The sequence below is a fragment of the Rutilus rutilus genome (assembly GCF_951802725.1).
Source record: "Rutilus rutilus genome assembly, chromosome: 17".
NCBI lineage: Eukaryota > Metazoa > Chordata > Actinopteri > Cypriniformes > Leuciscidae > Rutilus > Rutilus rutilus.
Window position 1 is genome coordinate 17,092,766 of NC_140230.1, and position 21,989 is coordinate 17,114,754.

Consider the following 21,989-nt stretch of genomic DNA (forward strand, 5'->3'; position numbering starts at 1 on the left):
TTTACAGTTTTCCTTCATCTGAATCTTTTTCAATATCTTTTTCACTGCTTCTCTGAATATAACATGCTTCCTAATTTAATTTTTCATCTCAGTTTTGTTTTTGTTTGAGGCGTGCTCTATTTAAACTTGAACAGCCCCTCCCCCACCAGTGCCTTTAGCTTAATTCTCTCTTGGTTTCTCAAACATTCACATAAACCTGCTCAGAGCAACACACACTTTCAGTAAACTGAAAATAGGACATAATGTAATAATATAAAGTATATATAAAGAAATATATAATACAAATGGATATTTTTTATTATAAAGTTATATTTGATTATATAATAAATAAATGAGTAAAATGTGGTTTTATACTGTATTATAAAGTTATATTTAATTGTATAATAAAATATCATTTATAATATAATAGTTTTCTGGTTTGACCAATAAGAAACAATCCAAAGAAATTCAATAGAAATCTATTCTAACATTGTGTGTGTGTGTGTGTTTGTTTGTTCAGGTATACCCTACATCCTCACAAGATGGCAATATCTGGAATCCTTGTTGGGATTTTTTTTTTTTTTTTGGTCCACATGAGAAAAACGGCTTATAAATAATATTGAACTTTAATAATAATACAATAATACTATACTTTGAAAATGTAAGAATACAGAAAGTTTTCTGTGATAGGTAGGTTTAGGGGATAGAATATACAGTTTGTAGAGTATAAAAATCATTATGTCTATATAATGTCCCCATAAAACATGACAACCCAACATGTGTGTGTGTTTATGTATATGAATGGATGGATGTATGGATGCATTAAATTGATGAAAAGTAACAGTAAAGACATTTATAATGTTACAAAAGATTTCTAAAATGTATCAGGTTTTAAAATATTGAGCAGTAAAACTGTTTTCAGCACTGAAAAAAATGATGATACTTGCGCACAAATAAATTTCCTTTTAAAATGGTTATTTTGTTGTAATAATATTTCACTATATATATATATATATATATATATATATATATATATATATATATATATATATATATAAGATTGTAATTAAATTTGATAGAAGACTGATAGAATAATCAGCATTCTTACTGAGTTAACTGGCAGCATCCAACCCCGGCCACCCACTTTGTCTTGTGATGGAAAGGGATAACATACTGTAAACAACATTATGATTAAATATTTCAAACATTTACTGCCAGAACAGTGATTTCAGCCTCTTGAAAACACTTAACCCCTTCAGTCTGCACAATGGATACAGCGGCTTTTCTTCAAGAGGTCACAGTCGGTTTATCATTGTTCATGATAGGAGGACACATCTCTGAGATAAAAAAAATGACTACCGGTATATGAATTAACTAACATGAACTAATTAAACGAATGAACTAATGAACTAACAATGAGCTACATATTTTCACAGCATTTACTAACCTTTGAATGTGTTAGTTAATACAAATGTTCATGCTAGTTCACAGTGCAAGATAATTTTAACAGATACAATATTTGAGTGTTGTTCATTGTTAACTAATGTAGTTAATTGTTAACAAATGAAACCTTTTACCAATTATACTTACTCCAATGCCAGCCATGCATGTCATAAAAACACCTTTTGTGTCTTCTGCAGATCGACAACGTCTGAATCAAATCAATACCATCTCATTCATTAATAAGAAATCTGGGCCAGTTAATAATGGCTATAGATGTGTTAAATTATTTTTATGAGGAAACTAAATGCCCTGTGGCTAAATAGTGGCCACTAGAGACAAAAATGAGAACCTGTGATTGGCTGATGAGTGGGTGAATAGGAGAGAGAGAATGTTGAAAGGTGTAGGAGATTGTCTTAGAAGTGAGGAAGGTTTGTAGCTAAAACCTGTCTTTTGTCACCGCTATAGGAGAACACATTGGATAATGTAATCCAACCGCATGAAAGATAGATGGACAATGCTCTCTTTCTTTTCTCTCACTACGCCCATCTTTCATCCGTCCTTTCACACTTCTCACAGTAGTGTTTAGGAGCGAATATCAAATCTGACAGACAAGCGAGAACATAAAAATCCTTTTAGCTTGCTGAAAACTGAAATCTCTTTCTTCCTCCCTCTCTCTCTCTCTCTCTCTCTCTCTCTCTCTCTCTCTGAAGTGCTCAAAATGTGTTATCCGTGCTTGACCTGTCTATTCGCATGGGGACTTGTTAGGACTTCAAGGCTGACAAGGATGAAATGGCAACTCTTAGCTCAACCGTAATTATGATAAAGCGTTAAATTATCACAGGTTTTCCATGACAAAGCACTTCACCAAATCACAGCATTACTGTCACAAGTGTCATAACATGAGCTCTTCTGTGACTTGTTTGATAAGCCTGATGCACTTGGACATTTCATTGTGGATTATGTAAGCATATTGATTCCCGATGTACCCCATGTTGCGTTTGTTGTGGTTTGTTCTGTGGCCGCACAATTGAAAGGATAGAGGTCATTGCTGAGCTTCAAGCTGGTTCACAATTTATCTACTATGAAAGGTTGATATGTTTCGTAACTGCAGAGCATATAATAATATCCAATTGCAACAGTCCAATGAGGCGGTGTTTCCCGCAAAGGACTCAAATTAACAGGCAATTAGAGGTCACAGGGTTGTAGCATTGGTTTTGGGTGGCGAGTGGTTCAAGCACCCTCAGCTGTCTATTTCATGTGGCATGTTATGAAACTAGAAGCGATTTCTCATTAAATTACATCCTGTCAGAATAACAAAATTCGGGCTGAGCGATTTCCCTCTAACAATGATTTTGCTCTTTGTTTTCTTGGTAATTATACATCTGACTAAATAAATCAAGTGCCTGTGAGAACAATAAGCCTTGCTTATTAAATTTGCACCCCCTAATTGAGTGTGTTTGAAACAAATTGATTTTCCAATTCTCTTTGCAACAGTTTACGTTTCATTTGCCAATCATTGCATCCAATTGGATCATTATATACCCCTTCTGTACTCGGCATCCAGTTCCTGGTGTAATTGACGGAATTCCAAAGCAGGAATCGGGCACTTTCCAAAAAGCTTGAGTACATCTTGTGCTGTAATTGTAATGCTTTTCTTTTCTTTTCAACAGCGTGCTCAATCGGGTCCTATAAAGCAGTGGCCGGCTCAGTTTCGTGCACTGAGTGCCCAGCTAACAGCAGAACCAGTTCAGAAGGGTCTAAACTTTGCGAGTGTCGGAGTGGCTACTATCGTTCACCCACCGATGCCAACACCACCGCCTGCACAAGTAAGAGAACAACCTGTAAGAAGATAAGACAATGAGTAGACAATCCTCATTTATACAGCCTGTCACTGAGGCAGTTCCCTTTAAGCGACAACTTTATACCTTATCTACCTCTAAAAGATGTGTATTAGTACCTTAGAGTGCCCATATGTACCCTTGAAGACCTACTATGAAGTTTATAGGGGTAAATAAGGTTCAGAAATGTCCTTTTACTGCCCCAGTGGCAAGCTGTTGTACCCCTGGTTAATTACTTATCAGTTTTGGAAAAACTTTTGTCCAAACCAAGTCATTTTTCAGATGATTCAGACATTGACATTTTTATAAGGCAATATTAGTTGTACAATGTCATGTGGTGTGACTCCCCCAGAACTTGATATTGATTAATTGATCATTTATTTGTAAATAAATCAATATTTTTACTTTGAGAAAGATCAGGATATCTGTACACAGATCTATTCAAGGTCTATGCAAAATATATTACTTTTTACTTGATGAATACAAAAATAATTTAGTTGAAAATGGTATCAAAGTTTTTCAGAACCATATCAAACCAATGTGAACACAAAGTACATTTCTAAAAACATTTTAAAAGATTTCCTTTTCTTTATTGTGGGCAGTCATTTGTCATGAACCCAAATTCCTCAAGTTTAAATTCTGCTCTGGTTTATAGAGGGTAATCATTAGATGGTTCAGCAGCGGGTGAGCACTAACAGTGTTTGTGAATAACTAGAGGTTTTCTTTCTCAGGCCCTCCGTCAGCGCCGGTGTCTTTATCATGGGAGTATGAGAGTTCAGAGGGTGGGGTTTCGTTGCGCTGGAGACCTCCCAGGGACATGGGGGGTCGGAATGAAGTGTGGTATGGGGTGGTGTGCCGAATCTGCCCGTCTGCCACTAGCACACCATCCAGCATGTGCTCCTGGTGTGGAGAGACTGTCACTTTTTCCCCTTCTCAAACTGGCTTAAAGCAAACAAGGGTCACCCTCAAAAACCTGCTCACTAGGGTCACCTACCTCATACAGGTACTTACATCACTTTGTTCATATAGAGCCAGAGCCTATAGAATTCTGAGGACTCTCATACTGGAGGTACAGTAGAGACAAGCAGGAATACAATTTTGGAATGTTTTCTGGATTGACTTGTGCCATCAGTTGGATTTCATAGTGAACATCATACATACTGATTAACCCTCTGGACCTCTTCGTTTAGCGGTCACACTTGGCTCCTTATCGGTCAAAAGTGACCGAAGCCTTGAAATGTAACTTTTTTTTCTTTTTTTTTTAGGAAAATCAATGTACATTTTTCTGTTCAATAATATTTTTTCATTATTATTTATAATTTTGAGAGGATTTTATGATACTATGCAATATTTATAAAAATTGTATGAGCCATTTTTTTTTCATTAGAATACTTTTTTTTTCAATAAATGCAATATTTCAAATTAATATACAGGGAAGGCCTTTAAAATAAAACATTTTAAGTGATAACTTGTGTAATGTCATGTAACCACCTGTATAGCTCCCTATATAAATATACAGAGAGGCTTTTGGATTCCCATTGGGTTTTAAAAAATAATAATTTCTATTATCTATTATTAAAGTTTTGCATTTAGATATATATTTAGACATCGTAAAGTCTACTTTTTGTCAAGATTTAGATATTTTTTGTTAGATAAGTATCAGTTTTTGCATTACGTTTACAATCAAACACTAAAATCTTGTTAGAAAGGGAACACATGGAAAGCATTTTTGTTACTATTACTATACTATTTGATCATTAAAAAATCTAACAAAATAAGGAATGGATAGCGATAATTCTTCATTGCTGTACACTTTTTTCTGTGGTTGATTGTAGTTTGTACCACCAAAAGATTCTCTGAGTTTTCATATTTTTTCATATTTCTCATTCATTTCTTATGTCGGTCATTTTTGACCACAAAGCAGCAAAGTGTGACTTTTTTTTTTTTGATCATTTGTGTGTTTTCACAAACGAAGAGGCCAAGAGGGTTAAATGAGAGCATGATATAGGTGAGACCCAGACAAGTTGTCACAAACTGTTGTTTGATATTTTTTATATTTGATATATTTGATTTAATATTTTTGCTGTTTTATGAATCATGTAAAAAAAATTATTGTGTACTTTGTCATTGTTTTGCTGTTAACTTCCCCTGCTACTGATCATTGTTTCTTAAATGAATGGTTTTATAACAATAATAGCACGCATGATTAATAGTTTGTTTTTCATAGCTAATACCATTCAAAAGTTTGTGGTCAGTGCTTTTTTGCTGTTGTTCAGCAAACAGTTCTTTGTTCATTGATCAAAAGTGACAGTATTTTTTTTATGTTTTTAAGACTTTTAAGACTGAAAATACTGCTTTACTATCACAAGAATAAATTATATTTTCAAATATATTAAAATACAAAATACCTATTTAAATTGTAATAATATTTCACAATATTACTGTTTTCATTGTAGTTTTGATCAAATAAATACAGCCTTGGTGAGCATAAGAAACGTCTTTCAATAAACATTTAAAAATCGTATCAGTAAAAATGTAAAAATTCTAAAAAGTTGAAAAAAATAATAATAATCGTACCAACCTCAAACTTTTGAACGGTATTACATGTTCCTATACAGAAATTGTAAAGACAAAGTATAAGTGTCTTTATAAGTATAACTCATTATTAAGCCTTAATGCTGTTTATGTGCATGCAAGAGCGTTGTTGCAGTGAGCTGTGTATGATTTGACAGGTTCAAGCAATAAATGAAGTGTCCGCGCTGAGCCCTTTCCCACCTCAGTTTGGCAGCATCAATTTCACCACCAGCCAATCAGGTATGAAGAGCATGTATGCTGGGACCATCCGCAGTGCAAGCGTGTGCACCAAACTGTTTGCACAGTGTATCTATGTCTTACTTCGTCTGTCTCCAACCATCGCTACGTCTAGACATCCTCCACCCCTCTCTTTCTGCTTCCTCTCCCCACGGTCACAGCTCTTTTCATCTTAAAACTCTTTCCCTTCATAATATTTCATCTTCTGCTATCTGGACCCAGGTGGCTTTGGGTCACGATAGGCTGTCATCTCATATAATGGTCAAGAAAGCAGCAAGAGAGACGGAAAGAGATGAAAAATGGAGGGAGGATAATCAATGTGGCAGCCCACAGAAACTTTGGAAACAAACGGTGCAATTCAGATGTCCCTCTCTCGCTGTCTCTCTCTCTTTGTTTTCTATCTTTAGTAGTAATTCAAGCTCAGATGAATTCTGCAGACCTGTATATGATGAGTTTATGTAACTTAACCATTATTTATGCTTTGGGTGCTGCTGATTGAACGGGATTGAGTCACCTTTACAAGCACTTCCACATGACTGATTAACAGACATTGGTTGAGACTAAGGGGGTCGGGGACTGGAACAGGGTGGGAGAGGAGAATGGTTAACTCATGACCTCATTAACACGGATGAGGCTTCAGCAATGTCTAACTAACCGTCAAACACGCACCAAAGCATGATGTAAATGGCTTATTTGGGCCTACATGTGAATCCACGTGTGTATTATCGCTCTCTAATGCTCTTTCTCTTTATAATGAGGAAGGCATTGAATATTCATTCAGAGCAGTGGAAAAGTAGGCTGCCTATTGTGAAGTGATGAGCCACCATGTGGTCACTCTTGTAATTACATGCTCTCATCTCAGTGCCTTCTGAGGTTCCCATGCTGCACCAGCTGAGCAGATTCCAAGACTCCATCACGCTGTCCTGGCCTCAGCCTGACCGGCCCAATGGTGACATCCTGGAATACCAGCTCCGATACTACGATAAGGTCATTACTGTTATTTATGCAAAATATTAAAGGAATAGATATAGAATAGAATAGAAAAGCACATAATACTGAAATAGAACTGGAAACGAGTTTTTTTTGGTAAACAATCTCTTTACATCAATATAAAACGTTGTGTATGATGATGTGTAAATAACTTCAGCGAACAGATGGTGCCTTATTGTCACAGAGATGGTGCTTTCTCTCTCTGGCAGGGGTCTGACGAGGACAGCGCTATGAGCGTCTTCAGTGAAACCAACACAGTGACAGTTGGAGGTCTGATTCCAGGCTCCATCTACGCCTTCCAGATCCGTGCTCGAAATGAGAGAGGCTACGGACCCTACAGCCACACTATTTACTTCAGCACTCTAGCAATGGGTAGGCCAAAAATATAACGCGTTATGTCACACTTAATTAATCATTCTAGGTAGCATATATGCAAGCTTACTCATAATCTATTAAATTTGCAGTCTCACAACGGTGTCTTCTAGCTGTGTATTTAGTAAAATTGCCCCTTACAGGATAATTACCGATTATGCTCTTCAGAGTTCATTTCTTTTCATTTTTCAGTCTGAGTATAATAATCAGTGCAAAAAATAGATGCAATTTTTCTTTTCAATGGCTTCAGTACGAAATGCTTCTTGTTTAGTAATAAGCATATGACCTATGCCTAGGTAAATATACACTAACTCAGAGATTTCAGATGAACTCCTTTTGACTTAGCCTATATTATTCATTTAAAGTGCCCCCAAATTTAAGCAGTTGTCAGTAAATATAGCAAATTTTACAACATCCTAACGTTATCATCTGCAAATATTTAAGAACTAATTTAATCTTCTTTTTGTAATTAATACAATTTTAAATTGATTAAAAGTGACTGCAAAGACTTTTATGTTGTTACAAAAGATTTCTATTTCACATAAACGCGGTTCTTTTGAACTTTCTATTCATCAAAGAATCCTGAAAAAGCTTTGACCTTGATAATAATAAGAAATGTTTACTTTAAATATCTTTTTGTGTGTGAATATAATAAAATATTATTTTATAAAATTATATTCTCAGTTATTATTTTATTTGGTATTGCCATTTTTCTCTTTGTAGAGGAACAGTCTAAGCAGATTCAAAATCGCCTGCCCCTAATGATTGGATCAGTAATGGGCGGAGCAGCATTTCTATTGGTTGTGATAGCGATCATCATTGTCTTTGTGTTTCGAAGGTATGTACATTAAAACCCTTGATCTCAGCTATTGTGTAAGATATTTGTATTAGTGCTGTTGCGATTAATCGCATCTAACATAACAGTTTGTGTTTACAAAATATATGTGTGTATATATATCATTAAATTTATATTGTATGTCTGTGTGTGTATATACTGTACACACACACATTTATACATATATTTATACATTATACATTTATATCTCACATATATGTTAGATAAAAAAGGGCTGTTTATTGCATATCAAATTACAAAAGAACATAACAGCAGAGGCGGACAGAGTACACAGCTTCATTACTTGAGTAAAAGTACAGATACCCCTTGCTAAATTTTACTCAAGTACAAGTAAAAGTACTACAGTCAGATGTCTACTTAAGTAAAAGTACTGAAGTACTTGTTTTTAAAAGTACTTGAGTATCAAGAGTACAAGAGTACATTTTCTAAATATTGCATTACTACTGCCACAGTGCTTACATTGGTAAACACAGCAAACACTTGAAGCGAAAACTATCATTAACTTGTTCAGAAAATTGAAATAGTCTGGCGAGGTGGGGCCACGGGTTGGCACATTCCCGGGATGGACCTGCTGCGTCTTCATCCATTGTTTCGTCCATGGTTTCGTCTCTTATCTAAATCTGACCATGGAGTTGACTTTGGCGGAAAGCTGAAGGTGATTGCTGATAGGCTGTCCCAATCAGTGGCGCCTGCACAATCCAATCACGTTTGAGAGGGAAACAACAAATTGAGGGTTTCCGAGATTTTTTTTTCCTTTTTTTTTTTTTAGAAGTAGTAACGGGTACTCACGGTTATGGATAGAAATGTAGTGGAGTAAAGAGTACAATATTTGCCTCTCAAATGTACTTGAGTAAAGTCACGAGTACTCCCCAAAAAAGATACTCGAGTAAAGTACAGATCCCTCAAAATTGTACTTAACTACTGTACTCAAGTAAATGTACTCCGTTACTGTCCGGCTCTGCATAACAGTTATTTGGTCTTTTTCCTCTAGTAAAAGGAGAGAGAGCCCTTATAGTGACAGACTTCAGAGATATATGAGCAACAGAGGTGAGAGCTTTATGTCTTGTACTAGAGAACTGCAGTGAATACTTTGCTTTCTGTTCTCCAACAGTAACTTCATATATATGAATGAAGAGAAAAAACACATTTTCACTTCATCTATTAAAGAGGGCTGTATTCAGACTGCTTTGTAATTATTGCTATTATGCAACAACTGTGTTTTAGTAAAGTCTACACCACAAGTGTAGAGTTTGTCAGTCTGAAAACTTGAGCAGACTGGCAGAATGTCTGTGACAGAACCAGTCATTAGAAGGGTGAAAACCAGTGTAGTCGTGGCCATACGCACATATACGCCGTATACTTACTTTTTGCCCAGGGCTGTTTGCGTATTAAGACTTCTACGGATCAATATTTGCTTGTACCTACCCACTTGTTTTTTTTGCTTCGAAACTCCATAGTCTACTGTCATGCTAGCTTCCCCTTTAACTGTGTGTCCAGTGCTGTTGTGTAAACTCGCGATTCTTTGTTGTAATTGGTACATACCATGCATTAGCACTTCTATCATTCTACCTTTTCCCGCCCATCATCGACTGACGGTGCGTGTTCGCGCTGCACAGAGAGAACTCCGCTCAACCCCTAAATAACCAAAACTGGCAAGTACTAAATAAATATTTATACCATAGTTATTGGAAACATATAGAGTTACGATATTAAATAATTATATACATCGCACACGCCCACTTTCAGAGCTTTTATAAGCGGTAAGTTCCCATACGAACTGAAAAGATAATCAGCGCCACCTGACTGAAGCCCGGTTTATTTAATTGTGCATGAATGGCACGCAAATTACCGTAGAAATTCACTGTAAAAAATTATATGATCAATAAGTTTTGACAACATATGTTTTTACATTGCTTTAACTCATCAAAATAAGTTAAGCGATTTTCAACTTTTTTAATAAGTTAAAAAGATTGAACTAATTTTTATTTAGTCAGTTTCATGTAATTTAAGTTGAATTGACTTAAACAACCAAGTGGATTGTACTTAAAAAATTTAAGGCAGCAACTTTTTTTTTTACAGTGTAGGCCTACTCTGAATCTTATCACACCTCAAAAGTGCGATAAGATTTCCGCGAGCCCTTCGTGACATCGATGATAAAATGTGCGACCCATTTGAATTTAACACTTTAAAACGCTATAGACAAAGTCAAACGTGACATAGAACAGCCATAAAATAAAAAGACTGATGAAAAGAAGAGAAAACATCATCTTGTGCCAACATTTATTAGAAAGCTTTTTAAACTATTTATGACCACCCTTACTAGAATTTATCATGATTTATTGTGGTAAATTTTTACTAACTTGTATAATTTATCATTTCTGGGCCTGGTTTAACAGACAGGGTTTAGATTAAGTCAGGATTAGGCCTTAGTTAAATTAAGACATTTAAGTAGCTTTTATAAACGTGCCTTTACTGCTGTGCATCTTGAGACAAATCAATGACACTGACATATTGTAAAATATATCAGTGCAAGTTGCTTTCAGTTAAAACAGCTCAAACATGCATTTTAGTCTGGGAGTAGACTTAAGCCTTGTCTGTGAAACCAGGCAATAATCTGTTCAGGGAACAGGCTATATATTTTTTTTTACTATAGATTTATATTACAACTATGACAAACAGTTAGTTTGACTTCTTATGGCACATTAAAGTAGAAAATTCTTCCAGGTGCTTAAATAATATGCAATACATCATAATTGCAGTTATCAACCAACTTTGCATGTGTGGATGATACCACAAAAGACCATTATAATAAACAAACAAATAAATATCACGAGTGTGCATGCAATGGGACCCCAATAAAACAGTACACACTTCAACCCCTCCCCTAATGTTCAAACCAAAACTACACCCTTGAGGAATTGTCTTTTATATGGCCACTAATGCCAAAGAAAATTTAAGAAAATGTTATCTGGAAATATTTGTTTCACATTAAGTTATTTTTCCCCAGCCACTTGCATAAAATGAAACCTTAATTCCAGATGTACCACTTTTCACAATGAAAATAATTCCAAAGCAACATGTTTAAATTCTAGTCATATAGAACTGTAATGCTGCTAAAAATGATCTGTTAACCAATTTTAGTTTGTAACAGTGAATAACAACATAAAAACACATTTACTGTCATGAATGGGTAATAGTAAACCACTTTTTTTAGGACTACACCACTGGGTGAAACTGTGTAATGTGGATGTTTTTTCATTCAGGTGGGGTGAAATATTACGTGGATCCCTCCACTTACGAAGACCCCAGTGAGGCAGTCAAAGAATTTGCACGAGAAATCGACCCTGCTCACCTTAAGATCGAAGAGGTCATTGGTGCTGGTTAGTACATGTGTGAAAGTTTCTTTTCCAGTGTCAAGATAGCATTAACTTGACATACAGCATATAAATCAGATAAAACAAGCATTATGGATTCTATGGCTTTTATTAGTTTTGGTGATATGTTTAAATGTCAGTTTGAAATAGAACAATCTAATGACTGGATTTCTCTTTCTAGCTCAGTTTGGGGAGGTGTCCCGTGGCCGGTACAGGCCACTAGGTCGTAGAGAGGTGTTGGTTGCGGTTAAGACTTTGCGTTGGGGAGTGACAGACCGTGAGAAGAATGTGTTTCTCAGTGAGGCAGGAGTCCTTGGCCAGTTTGACCACCCCAATGTGCTGAAACTAGAAGGTGTGATCACACGCTCCCCTCCTGAACGTCTTATCACAGAGTTCATGGAGAACGGCCCTCTGGATGCCTTTCTCAGGGTAAGAAGTGACAAGATGTTATATTCAGTTAATTTGATTTATTTATATAAATGAACTATATTGTTATATTATATTTAAAATATGACAAGATGGAAGTTAAATGATCAAATAGATGCCTTTCTAAGGGTAATCCCTGGCATTTTTAGAGGGATTTTTAGAAGGACTCTGACTCTGAGATGGCGAACGGGAACATGGTTTGTGTAACATTAGCAACACATTCTTAGCTGTTTGGTGATGTAGTCAAGCAAAAGGCTAATCATATCAATTGCCGTTATGTGTCCGATGTTGTAGAGAGCTATAGATAAAACGCATTACATTCTGATACATCGACTTGTAGACAAGCCTGTATAATTCACTCTTCCACTTCTGGAATATGGCTGAATGAAACCAATATTTCCACTTGCCATTGTGTAGCCTTTACTGTAGTAAAGTTGACAGAGTAGATCAGGTAGTCTGAGCTGATCTGATGTGATTGAGTGGAGGCGGAGACTAATTTGCATATTCATGGTTACACGTATACTAAATTAAAGGGTTAGTTCACCCAAAAATGAAAATTATGTCATTAATGACTCACCCTCATGTTGTTCCAAGCCCGTAAGACCTCCGTTCATCTTCGGAACACAGTTTAAGATATTTTAGATTTAGTCCGAGAGCTTTCTGTCCCTCCATTGAAAATGTATGTACGGTATACTGTCCATGTCCAAAAAGGTAATAAAGACATCATCAAAGTAGTCCATGTGACTCCAGTGGCTCAATCTTAAGTTTATCAAGCGACGAGAATACTGTGCGCAAAAAGTAAACAAAAATAACGACTTTATTCCACTATTCATTTCCTTCTCTCTGGGCCTCGAGTGAGTTCACGTAGTGTAATAGCGCAGCGCTTCTGTGTTGTACGTCACACGTAGGCTCACTATTGGCCGAAGCTGGTCATGTGTGTGATGTATATCTATCTATCTATATATATATATATATATATATATATATATACTAATTAAAAATTACATTGATAAGAAATTATGAAAATTACATTAATAAGAAATAAAAAAATGTTAAAATACGATATTATATATTTTTAATTATTCATAATTTTTTAAAGGAAAATGAGGATCAGTTCAGCGTGTTGCAGCTTGTAGGCATGGTGAGAGGTGTTGGAGCTGGAATGCGCTACCTTTCGGAGCGGAATTTCGTCCATCGTGACCTTGCTGCCCGGAATGTTCTGGTGAATTCGAACCTGGTTTGTAAGGTGTCTGACTTCGGCCTGTCACGTTTAATGAGGGGTCTGGACCACAACATGCCCACCTACACTGCTTCACTGGTGCGTTATGGGAAGATTTCTGTAAATGTGCAATACAAAACACTATTAAATGTTCAAAAGCGTGGATGTGTGGGAATTCCTTTCATTTTCAATTCCTTGCAGTGGTGTGTCTGTTTTTAGGCCTAGACATCTTTGTTAATTAGCGCTGTCATTGCGTTTGCTCCAATTACTGTCTCTGTCTTTCAGGGGAGTAAGATCCCTGTGCGGTGGACAGCTCCTGAAGCTTTCCAGCATCGTAAATTCAGCTCAGCGAGTGATGTCTGGAGTTTTGGGATACTCATGTGGGAGGTCATGTCATATGGAGAACGTCCGTACTGGGACATGAGCAACCAAGAGGTGAGCATTATAGATTTTACAGTCACACTTGCTTTACATCCCATGCAGTCACAAAGCAATTATATAAACAAAATGAACACTAGAGGGAGTTATTAGACTGTTTGATGAGCAGTTGCATAAACAACCCACAGTAAAGAGTGTGTGTGCAGTTCACTGCTTGGGATTTAAAGTTTTCAAGCAGTACTTTGAGCGTGTGACATTAAGCGGATTTTAGTGGGGTTTTTTTAGAGAAGTTTACAGGCAGCTAGAAATTTCATGACCTCAATCGGTGCGCATTCACATGTCAACCAAATTACAACATTTAATGACTATTTTTTCAGCTGCTTTAATTCCAGAGTTATTTTCCCCAGTCTTTTTCTTCATGAGGATTTCAAAGGATTATTCAATAAAGAGCTCTAAGACATGAACCAAGGTGACTAGCACTAAGCCTTTAATTTACAGCAAAAAAGTATTTGAATGTTTAAAGGTACTACGTCTCTCTGTTTATGTATATGATGAGTCACGCAGGTACTGGGATACTTTTCAGAGGTTGGTGTCTGTCTAGTGCTCTAGATTCCCTGAATTACCTGAATACTTGCAATACAATACAATACTTCCCTGAAGTAAGGTGACGGCGTCCCGTCAAGAAGCTGCTATCACTACCTCAAGCACACATGAGCACACAGGTCTTTAACATCTATACACTCTCACCGTCCTTCTCAGGTGTACGCTGATCCGACACAGGATCATTAATACTAACTCAGAGTATTACAGCCTCACCCCGAGGGCGGCTTTATAGTCTCCCAACACTTTCACTGTCTCTACGGCGGTCTTTTGAGCATAGAATCTTTAGTACTTCTATTACTATCTCAATCACACATAGATGTTCTTTTGTTTTCTTTTTTAAGCGTAGAATCTGTTTCTCAGCTGCGCAGCATATAGTACCTGTCACGACTCCCAAGTTGCTCTTTGTAGAAATGAAGTTTTATTCACGGCCGGGAGATCACTGGCCACAACAACCAAGTGAGTCTCCTGAATAGGAAGAATGTACATTTATATCATACAGTTGAGTAAAAATCAATGTCACTCAAGTCTTCTTCACTGTGATTTGTTCTGGTGATTGGTTTGTAATGATCTGAGCTAGTCATATGACTGTTAGTTCTACTGTGTTAAGCACTTTTTGGTTAAGTATATATGGCCTTTGACCTGAGCATCCTTAGTCTGCGTTTCTCTGTACATTTAATGTTGAAAATACCCATTACATAAAATATTTCTATCACACGTTGCTGCAGTTCTTCTGGATTTAGTCTGCCTCAGTTATTTCTGTTTGTTCATGTAATAACAGATGAACTCGCTGATGGTGAGATCAGCTCCCTGTGTGGATCATACTAGCTGTTGACAGACTCCTGTGCATGCAAAAATCTCACTGGACTATTAGAATTAATGGTAAAAGGAATGTTTGGAAAATTGCAAACTGTTATTTCCTATGTGTATATGATGGGAAAATGAATCATATTTGTTTTGCATTGTTGCACTGTTACCAAGTATTTCCATAACACCCTACTAAATTAGTTTTATTTCTCATCTGATTTCTCTTTTCTTTGCAGTTTTTACTGGTTTTCAGTTCCTCTTTCCTCAAAATCATTCCTTTTTTTAATTTTATTTCTCTGTGACTCATACAATGAAACACTGCTCTAAGTGTCATGTCTTCCCTAATTCCCCTCTCTAGGTGATGAAGGCAGTGGTCGATCAGTACCGTTTACCTGCTCCGAATGGTTGTCCCCCGGCTCTTCACTCTCTAATGCTGCAGTGCTGGCAGGCCGACAGGCAGGACCGGCCAGGCTTTGACTCTCTCCTGTCATCCCTTGACCGTCTCATTCGCCACCCGGCCTCCCTAAAGGCAGAACACAGCCGGTGAGATGCTCAAAACTACTTTTAGCATTTTTCATTATTAAGGAAACATTGTGTTTCATCTTTTACAATATTCTCCTCTTTCTTAGTCCCACCCAGCCACTCTTAAGCCCCACCCCTACTGACCTCTCATCAGTGTCAACAGTCGGTGATTGGCTAACAGCTCTAAAGATGGACAGGTATAGGGATGCGTTTGAGAGAGCACAGTACCACAGTCTGGAAAGTGTCAGCATGCTCACTATGGAGTAAGTTTAAACACACTTTTCACACTAGTTTGTCCACTTACAATGTCCAACATATTACATATCTGTCAGGAGAATTTTCAATGTTGCTTCATTTTTTCAGAAATAAAAATTCTCAGCACAGTAAATATACCACCATCTCTAATTAGGGGCCAAACACCAAAGGTGCGGAGGCACCCATTGTATCTGTTGGCGTTCTTATTATTATTATTAGGGGCCAAGCACTGAAGGTGCGGAGGCACCTATTGCATCCGTTGGCATTCTTATTATTCTTCTTCCGTTTCTTCTTCTTCATCCGCCATGGACGTCTAGTTTCAGGGCAACGCCACCAATAGATACCAATTTTGCCATAGTCAGCCAAAATGACTATTCAGGCTTTATCTCTGCAATGCCTTGACATATTGACACCAAACTTTGTATGCATCATTGTCACCTCACTCTGACCACACCACATACATTTCGTAATTGCGCCACCTATTGGTCAAAAGTGATAAACCGTTAAATCATATTTTATTGCTCATCGCTCAGTTGCTCCTTGTTGCAGTTGGTCTGAAACTTTCAGCCATGTTGGCATGTCTTATCTTCTTCTTTGCGCTTGGCCCCGATAATTGCTGTTTGCAGCTATATTTATTTATTTATTTTGTTTAATAGCATTTTGATGGACATTCGTAACACTTTTGGAATTAAACGGCCAACTCCTTTTTTTGCTAATGTCACAGCTAGCATTTTATGCATTGTAAATACACCCAATTGAATCATATTTTCACACTTCTTTCATAATTTGCCTTTTTCTTCTTCTTTGTTACACATTACATCTCATATTTCATCCCTGTCTCTTTGGTAAACAAGTGCATAAAAAAAGCTTTGTGGGGTAATTATTATATATATATACTGTGTGTATATATTCTGGGTTTGAAGTTAAAGCCCGCCTAATGCGGGTGGATTTCAACAGTTGACACACAAACCTGTTTCCCCTCACTCACTCATAATTTGCTCCGGATGAAAATTGTTGGTGTTACAGGGCTTGAATTTCAGCGTGGGATTGAGCGTATTGCACATAAATTTACTCATTCCCGCAGATTTTGCAAAGTGCGTGCAGATAAAGCCACCTCTCAGTACTAAATTGAGTTCTTTTCGCTACTTATTGACCTTAAACAGCCAAAAACACAAAAAGCAAGGTTACACTTTATTTTAAGGTGTCTTTGTTACACTGTAATTATACATTTGAGTACTGAGTAGTATCAAGTAACTACTTGTACTTACTGTAGGGTTAGGATTAGTTTTTGGTTTAGAGTTAGTTGCATGTAATTATGCATCATTTATAGTTATTACTATAGTAGCTACATGCAACATATGTGACAATGACACTAAAATTAAGTTTTACCAAAATAATGTCAAAAAGCCGGTCTTGGCGGGTATTCACGTAAACACAGTCAGTTATGTATAATTTCAGCATCATTACTCCAGTTTTCAGTGTTTCATGATCCTTCAGAAATCATTCTGTTATGCTGATTTGGTGCGTTTTGTCTTATTACTGGTATTATCAATGTTGAAATCAACTGTTTTGCTTAATATTTTTGTGGAAACCATGATGCAATTCTTTTTCAGTATTCTCTGAATAGAAAGGTCAGAAGAACAGCCTTTAATTGAAAATCTTTTGTAGCATTATAAATGTCTTTACTGTCACTTTTGATTCATTTAATATGTTCTTGCTGAATTAGAGTATTAATTTCTCTTAAAAAATGAAATATTGGTGTATTTTATTTCCATTCTTTGTTTAGATTAGTTTCTAAAAGGTAATTAGTCTTATATATTAATAAAACAAATACAAAATTATTTTATTAATATTTTAAGATTAAATGTATGGATCTGGGACAAGAGTAATATAATAAAATCTATACATAAAAAACGTTTTAAGTTTAACTTTTCACGTTTCTCTCTTTACCACTCAGGGATGTTCAGGCTCTCGGAGTGAATCTTCTCGGTCATCAGCGGAAGATCGTAAACGCAGCGAAGCAGCTCAGGACACACCTCACTCAGGGACATGTGGAGGTCTAATGCTTCCTACATTGTGTTGACACAGCAGTGCATGCTGGGAGATCTATCCCACAAGAACACTGGAATAGAGATGAGGACGACAAAAAGAGCCTTGAGTGAAAAAGAAGAGTTTTATGAATTATTCGCCCATCTGTTCCACCCCTTGCTGACCTGTTGTCTTCCACATTCTTCTTTTGCTTACTCCTTCAGTGTTACACTACCTCTCACTTTCTTACTTATCAGTTCATTACTTGATGCCATTCAGTATGAACTTGCGCCTTAAGAACACAAAGCTCACAAAGAGAAAGCTCCTTCACAATCAGTATTTTGCATTGTTTTCCAGGAAAAATATATTTAAAAAAATATATTTTTTCCCCTTTAAAAAAAAAAGTGTAAATATTCCTTTCAGAAAATACACTACCATTCAAAAGTTTGGGTTCTCTAAAATCTTTTAATGTTTTTGAAACATTATGCTCACAAGGACTGCATTTATCAAAAACTGCATTAAAATTTGTAATAATGTGAAATATTATTAAAATATAAAATAACTATTTTAATATATTTTAAAATGTATTTTATTCCTGTGATACAGTCTTCAGTGTCACATGATCCTTCAGAAATCATTCTAATATGCTGATTCGCTGCTCAAGAAACATTCATTATTATTATCAGTGTTGAAAACAGTTGTGCTGCTTAATATTTTTGAGGATTCTTTGATGAATCAAAAGGTCAAAAGAGCAGCATTTATTTGAAATAGAAATCTTTTGAAACATTATAAATCTCTATACTGTAACTGGTTTGATCAATTAAAGATGTCTTTGCTGAACAAGTATTAATTTCTTTATCTATTCAAAAAACTGAATAGATACAATACAGAAACAATATTTTCTCATTATATACTGATTGTTTTGAGTCAATCCATTTTGTGTTATGGATGTTATTTTTACTGGAAAACAAAAGTATTATACAAAAATAAGACATTTAGACAAAAAATATTGCACTGTATGCTAAATGTATGGCTGTATAATATCATACAGTATTTACAGTAAGTTATTCAGAGACAAACAGTGAAGTTTTTGCATTTTGCGAATATAAAGCATACACAAGGCCACAGTAGTTCACTGCTTACCTATGACTAAGACCTGTGACGTTCTATCTTCTCACCTGTGATAATCATTTCACATACAAAGGCACATCTGTGCTACTGTGAGCCCATTCCCTTCACCCATCCTAGTCCTGTCCACTAGCAGGTGTGTTTTTCTACACCCCGCAAATGATGTAGCATTAAGAGACACTGTAATATATATGAGCATTGTGAAGTAGGTGTTGCAGTAAATGTGATCTACAATTACTGGCTGAAGTGAAAGCGAGAGATGTGCTCCGTGTGTGTGTGTGTGTGTGTGAGAGAGAGAGAGAGAGAGAGATTTACATTATGTTTAGTGCTGCTGAAGTAAATCAAATTGTGTTTGTGCGTGTGAATGGATTCATCTGCAAAGAAATATGTAAAAAGGGAGTGTATGATCATGTATATTTGAATCTGTTTGATTGTACAGTTGTTCACCACTGTTCCACTACTGTCCAATTTTGTAAAATATATATGATTTTGTTTAAAGATGACTACTGAATTTGTTTGTATTATCTTCTAAGCACAAAAAAGTCTGTTCTCATAGCGCTGCTGAAATGTCCCTCTTGTTTCCCATAGACAGCACAGAGTCAGCAAAATGACAGCTATCAGACACCGATCAGTGTGTGTCAGCTTTACCTGGATGTGGATGAGATCAGAGTATGATCTGATAGGGGTAATGGACACAAAATTCACACATACACAAGTGATCTACTTTAACTGAAAGTAGGTTAAACATGCAGGTTGTTTTTTTTTTTAAAGAAATTAAAACTTATTCAGCACGGACGCATTAAACTATGGAAGCTTGTTTCTGCTACTGAATATAAAGTAAAAAAGGTAATTGCGACTCTTTAATCTCACAATTCAGACTTTTTTTTCTTGCAATTTCTCGCTATTGTGAGTTTATTTCTCAGAATTGAGTCTCTATTTCCTTTTGTATTTTTGTATTCCGTGGCGGAAATATGCTTCCATATTAAACTGATTAAAAGAGACAGTAAAGAATTTAACATTATTACAAAAATAATTCAAATAAATACGTCTCTTTGAAACTTTAAAGTCCTTATTATAGTACATAATGTATTATGCGTCAGCCATCTCTATATGTTGCAAAACAAAAGCATGCACCCACTTGTTTTTGTTGCTAAACAAGTCCTACACTGTAAATTATTGATGATTATTCGGAATGTCGCACATACTGTAACATATAGGCTTGTGAAAAGCATCCTGCAAAGACTTAAGTGCAAAAATAACCAAAACTCTAGATTCATGCTACACTTTGACCTTATTGAACTTAACTGAAACTGTTCATTAAATCAATGCAACAAAATAAGTTGTTTGCAAACATTTGTGGTAGGCAGGATGAAATCACAATAATTTGCAGACAGAAATCTAACAACATCTTAACATAAAAAAACAACAGTTGTAACTCCCAAAAGCACATGACTAAGTTAACTGGAGGAAGAAAAAAAATAACATCCATTACTTCACAACATGCGGTCCAACTAACATTCTATAGATAGTATCCCATAATGCGTTTTTGAGCCCTTTACACAAGTCATTTAAAACACTATTGACCAACCATTATGACTCATATACCTGACCATAAAACAATTGTCTTTTACACTATCAAAACTCACCTGAAACTTATTTACGTTAATCCATAGCATTTAGCCAAATGTAAAACCCTTTGCAAATGTATTCATTCAAAGTTGATATACAAAATATATCAGGTTTCATTTATGTCCCTACTGACACTGTTCTCTTGGTTAACCAAAACACTTATTTCTTCTTTGTGATGTAAACATACAATTAGGCCTTGTTTTTTTTTTTGTTTTTTTTTTTACGTCTCTAGTGTTTGACCACTATGTATTATGCCTTAAATTACCCTTTATTACACATCCACTCTCTGATGTTGTTTTTGCCTATAATGTCCGCTTAATCCCAAATTTTATCTGCATGCTAAAAACGTTTAAAAATGTTTTAGTAAAAGTGTGCTTTATGGACACAATTGTAACCAGTAGGAAACTACATAATCAAACATTGGTAATCTTGCTGGAACATTGAGAGGGACAAACTGGAATTAAACTGGTCACGTGACTATTTACATCATGTAAAAATGTTCACCTGAACTCAAGACCATTTATTTAATAAAATAAAATTAAATTAAATTAAAAAGACCATTTATTTTATGTGGAAAACTCTTTGCAAAATGCATCAAGAAATATTTTTAGATTACCTCGAAAGTAATTTTTGGTCATAAATGTTGGTGAAATTATATACCGAAAAACAAACGAAATATTTATGTGAACTAAGCCTAATCGATGGTTAAAACAGTACAGTACACCGTGTTTCGCTCGTTCTGACAGCTTGATGGACTTTTTTTTGGTAGTTACCACATGAAAACGTCTGCTTTGAAACGAAAGCCTAACGTTACGTGCAAAGCATCATTAGGCGACCTGTTAGTGCGCCAAAACATGTGGTCTGTCCTGTTACGTTGAAAGACGTGAAAACAATTACGAAAACCAGTTTATGCCTTGACCTGGTGGGGTGGTATCTGTCTGACCAGTCCTTCACCACATTACTGAGATAAGAAGTCTTGTAGCCTAGTCTGTCACTGGCCAACAACAAGGAAGACTCTTTGGTTTTATGTGGATTTAGGCCTGAATGATCCAGTGTTCAGTGGAGGAGAACAAGCGCTCATTGATCGCACAGTGATCGGACGTTGGGCCCTGCTCATCAAAACCTACCGCGTTTGCATTAAGGTGAATGTTCCGGCCACTGACGGTTGTTTTGAATCATCTGGAACATCCTGGTATTCCTCAGCTGGTTTGGAACAGGTTTGCAGTGCATTTATCTGACACAGTGTTTTTAAAAGTGTTGACTGATATGGTTTTGTTTCAGGTAGCTTACTCAGTTAAAGATGATGGGTGAGGACCGGAAAATATGGACCACGG

The 21,989-nt window shown here is 36.1% G+C and overlaps 1 protein-coding gene across 1 annotated transcript in view; it reads left to right on the forward strand.

Annotated features, from left to right (window-relative positions):
- Positions 1-18,256, forward strand: part of ephb6 (eph receptor B6) — a 46,968-nt gene extending 28,712 nt beyond the window's left edge. Inside the window, exons 6-19 of the mRNA XM_084385110.1 lie at positions 3,093-3,248; positions 3,992-4,263; positions 5,993-6,074; positions 6,934-7,058; positions 7,271-7,433; positions 8,157-8,271; positions 9,281-9,336; positions 11,553-11,669; positions 11,845-12,092; positions 13,189-13,407; positions 13,594-13,743; positions 15,452-15,636; positions 15,723-15,878; positions 17,828-18,256. Of these exons, the coding sequence (XP_084241236.1) occupies positions 3,093-3,248; positions 3,992-4,263; positions 5,993-6,074; positions 6,934-7,058; positions 7,271-7,433; positions 8,157-8,271; positions 9,281-9,336; positions 11,553-11,669; positions 11,845-12,092; positions 13,189-13,407; positions 13,594-13,743; positions 15,452-15,636; positions 15,723-15,878; positions 17,828-17,933 (2,150 nt within the window). The 3' untranslated portion in view covers positions 17,934-18,256. The remainder of the gene's footprint in view (positions 1-3,092; positions 3,249-3,991; positions 4,264-5,992; positions 6,075-6,933; positions 7,059-7,270; positions 7,434-8,156; positions 8,272-9,280; positions 9,337-11,552; positions 11,670-11,844; positions 12,093-13,188; positions 13,408-13,593; positions 13,744-15,451; positions 15,637-15,722; positions 15,879-17,827) is intronic.
- Positions 18,257-21,989: the final 3,733 nt, after the last annotated feature.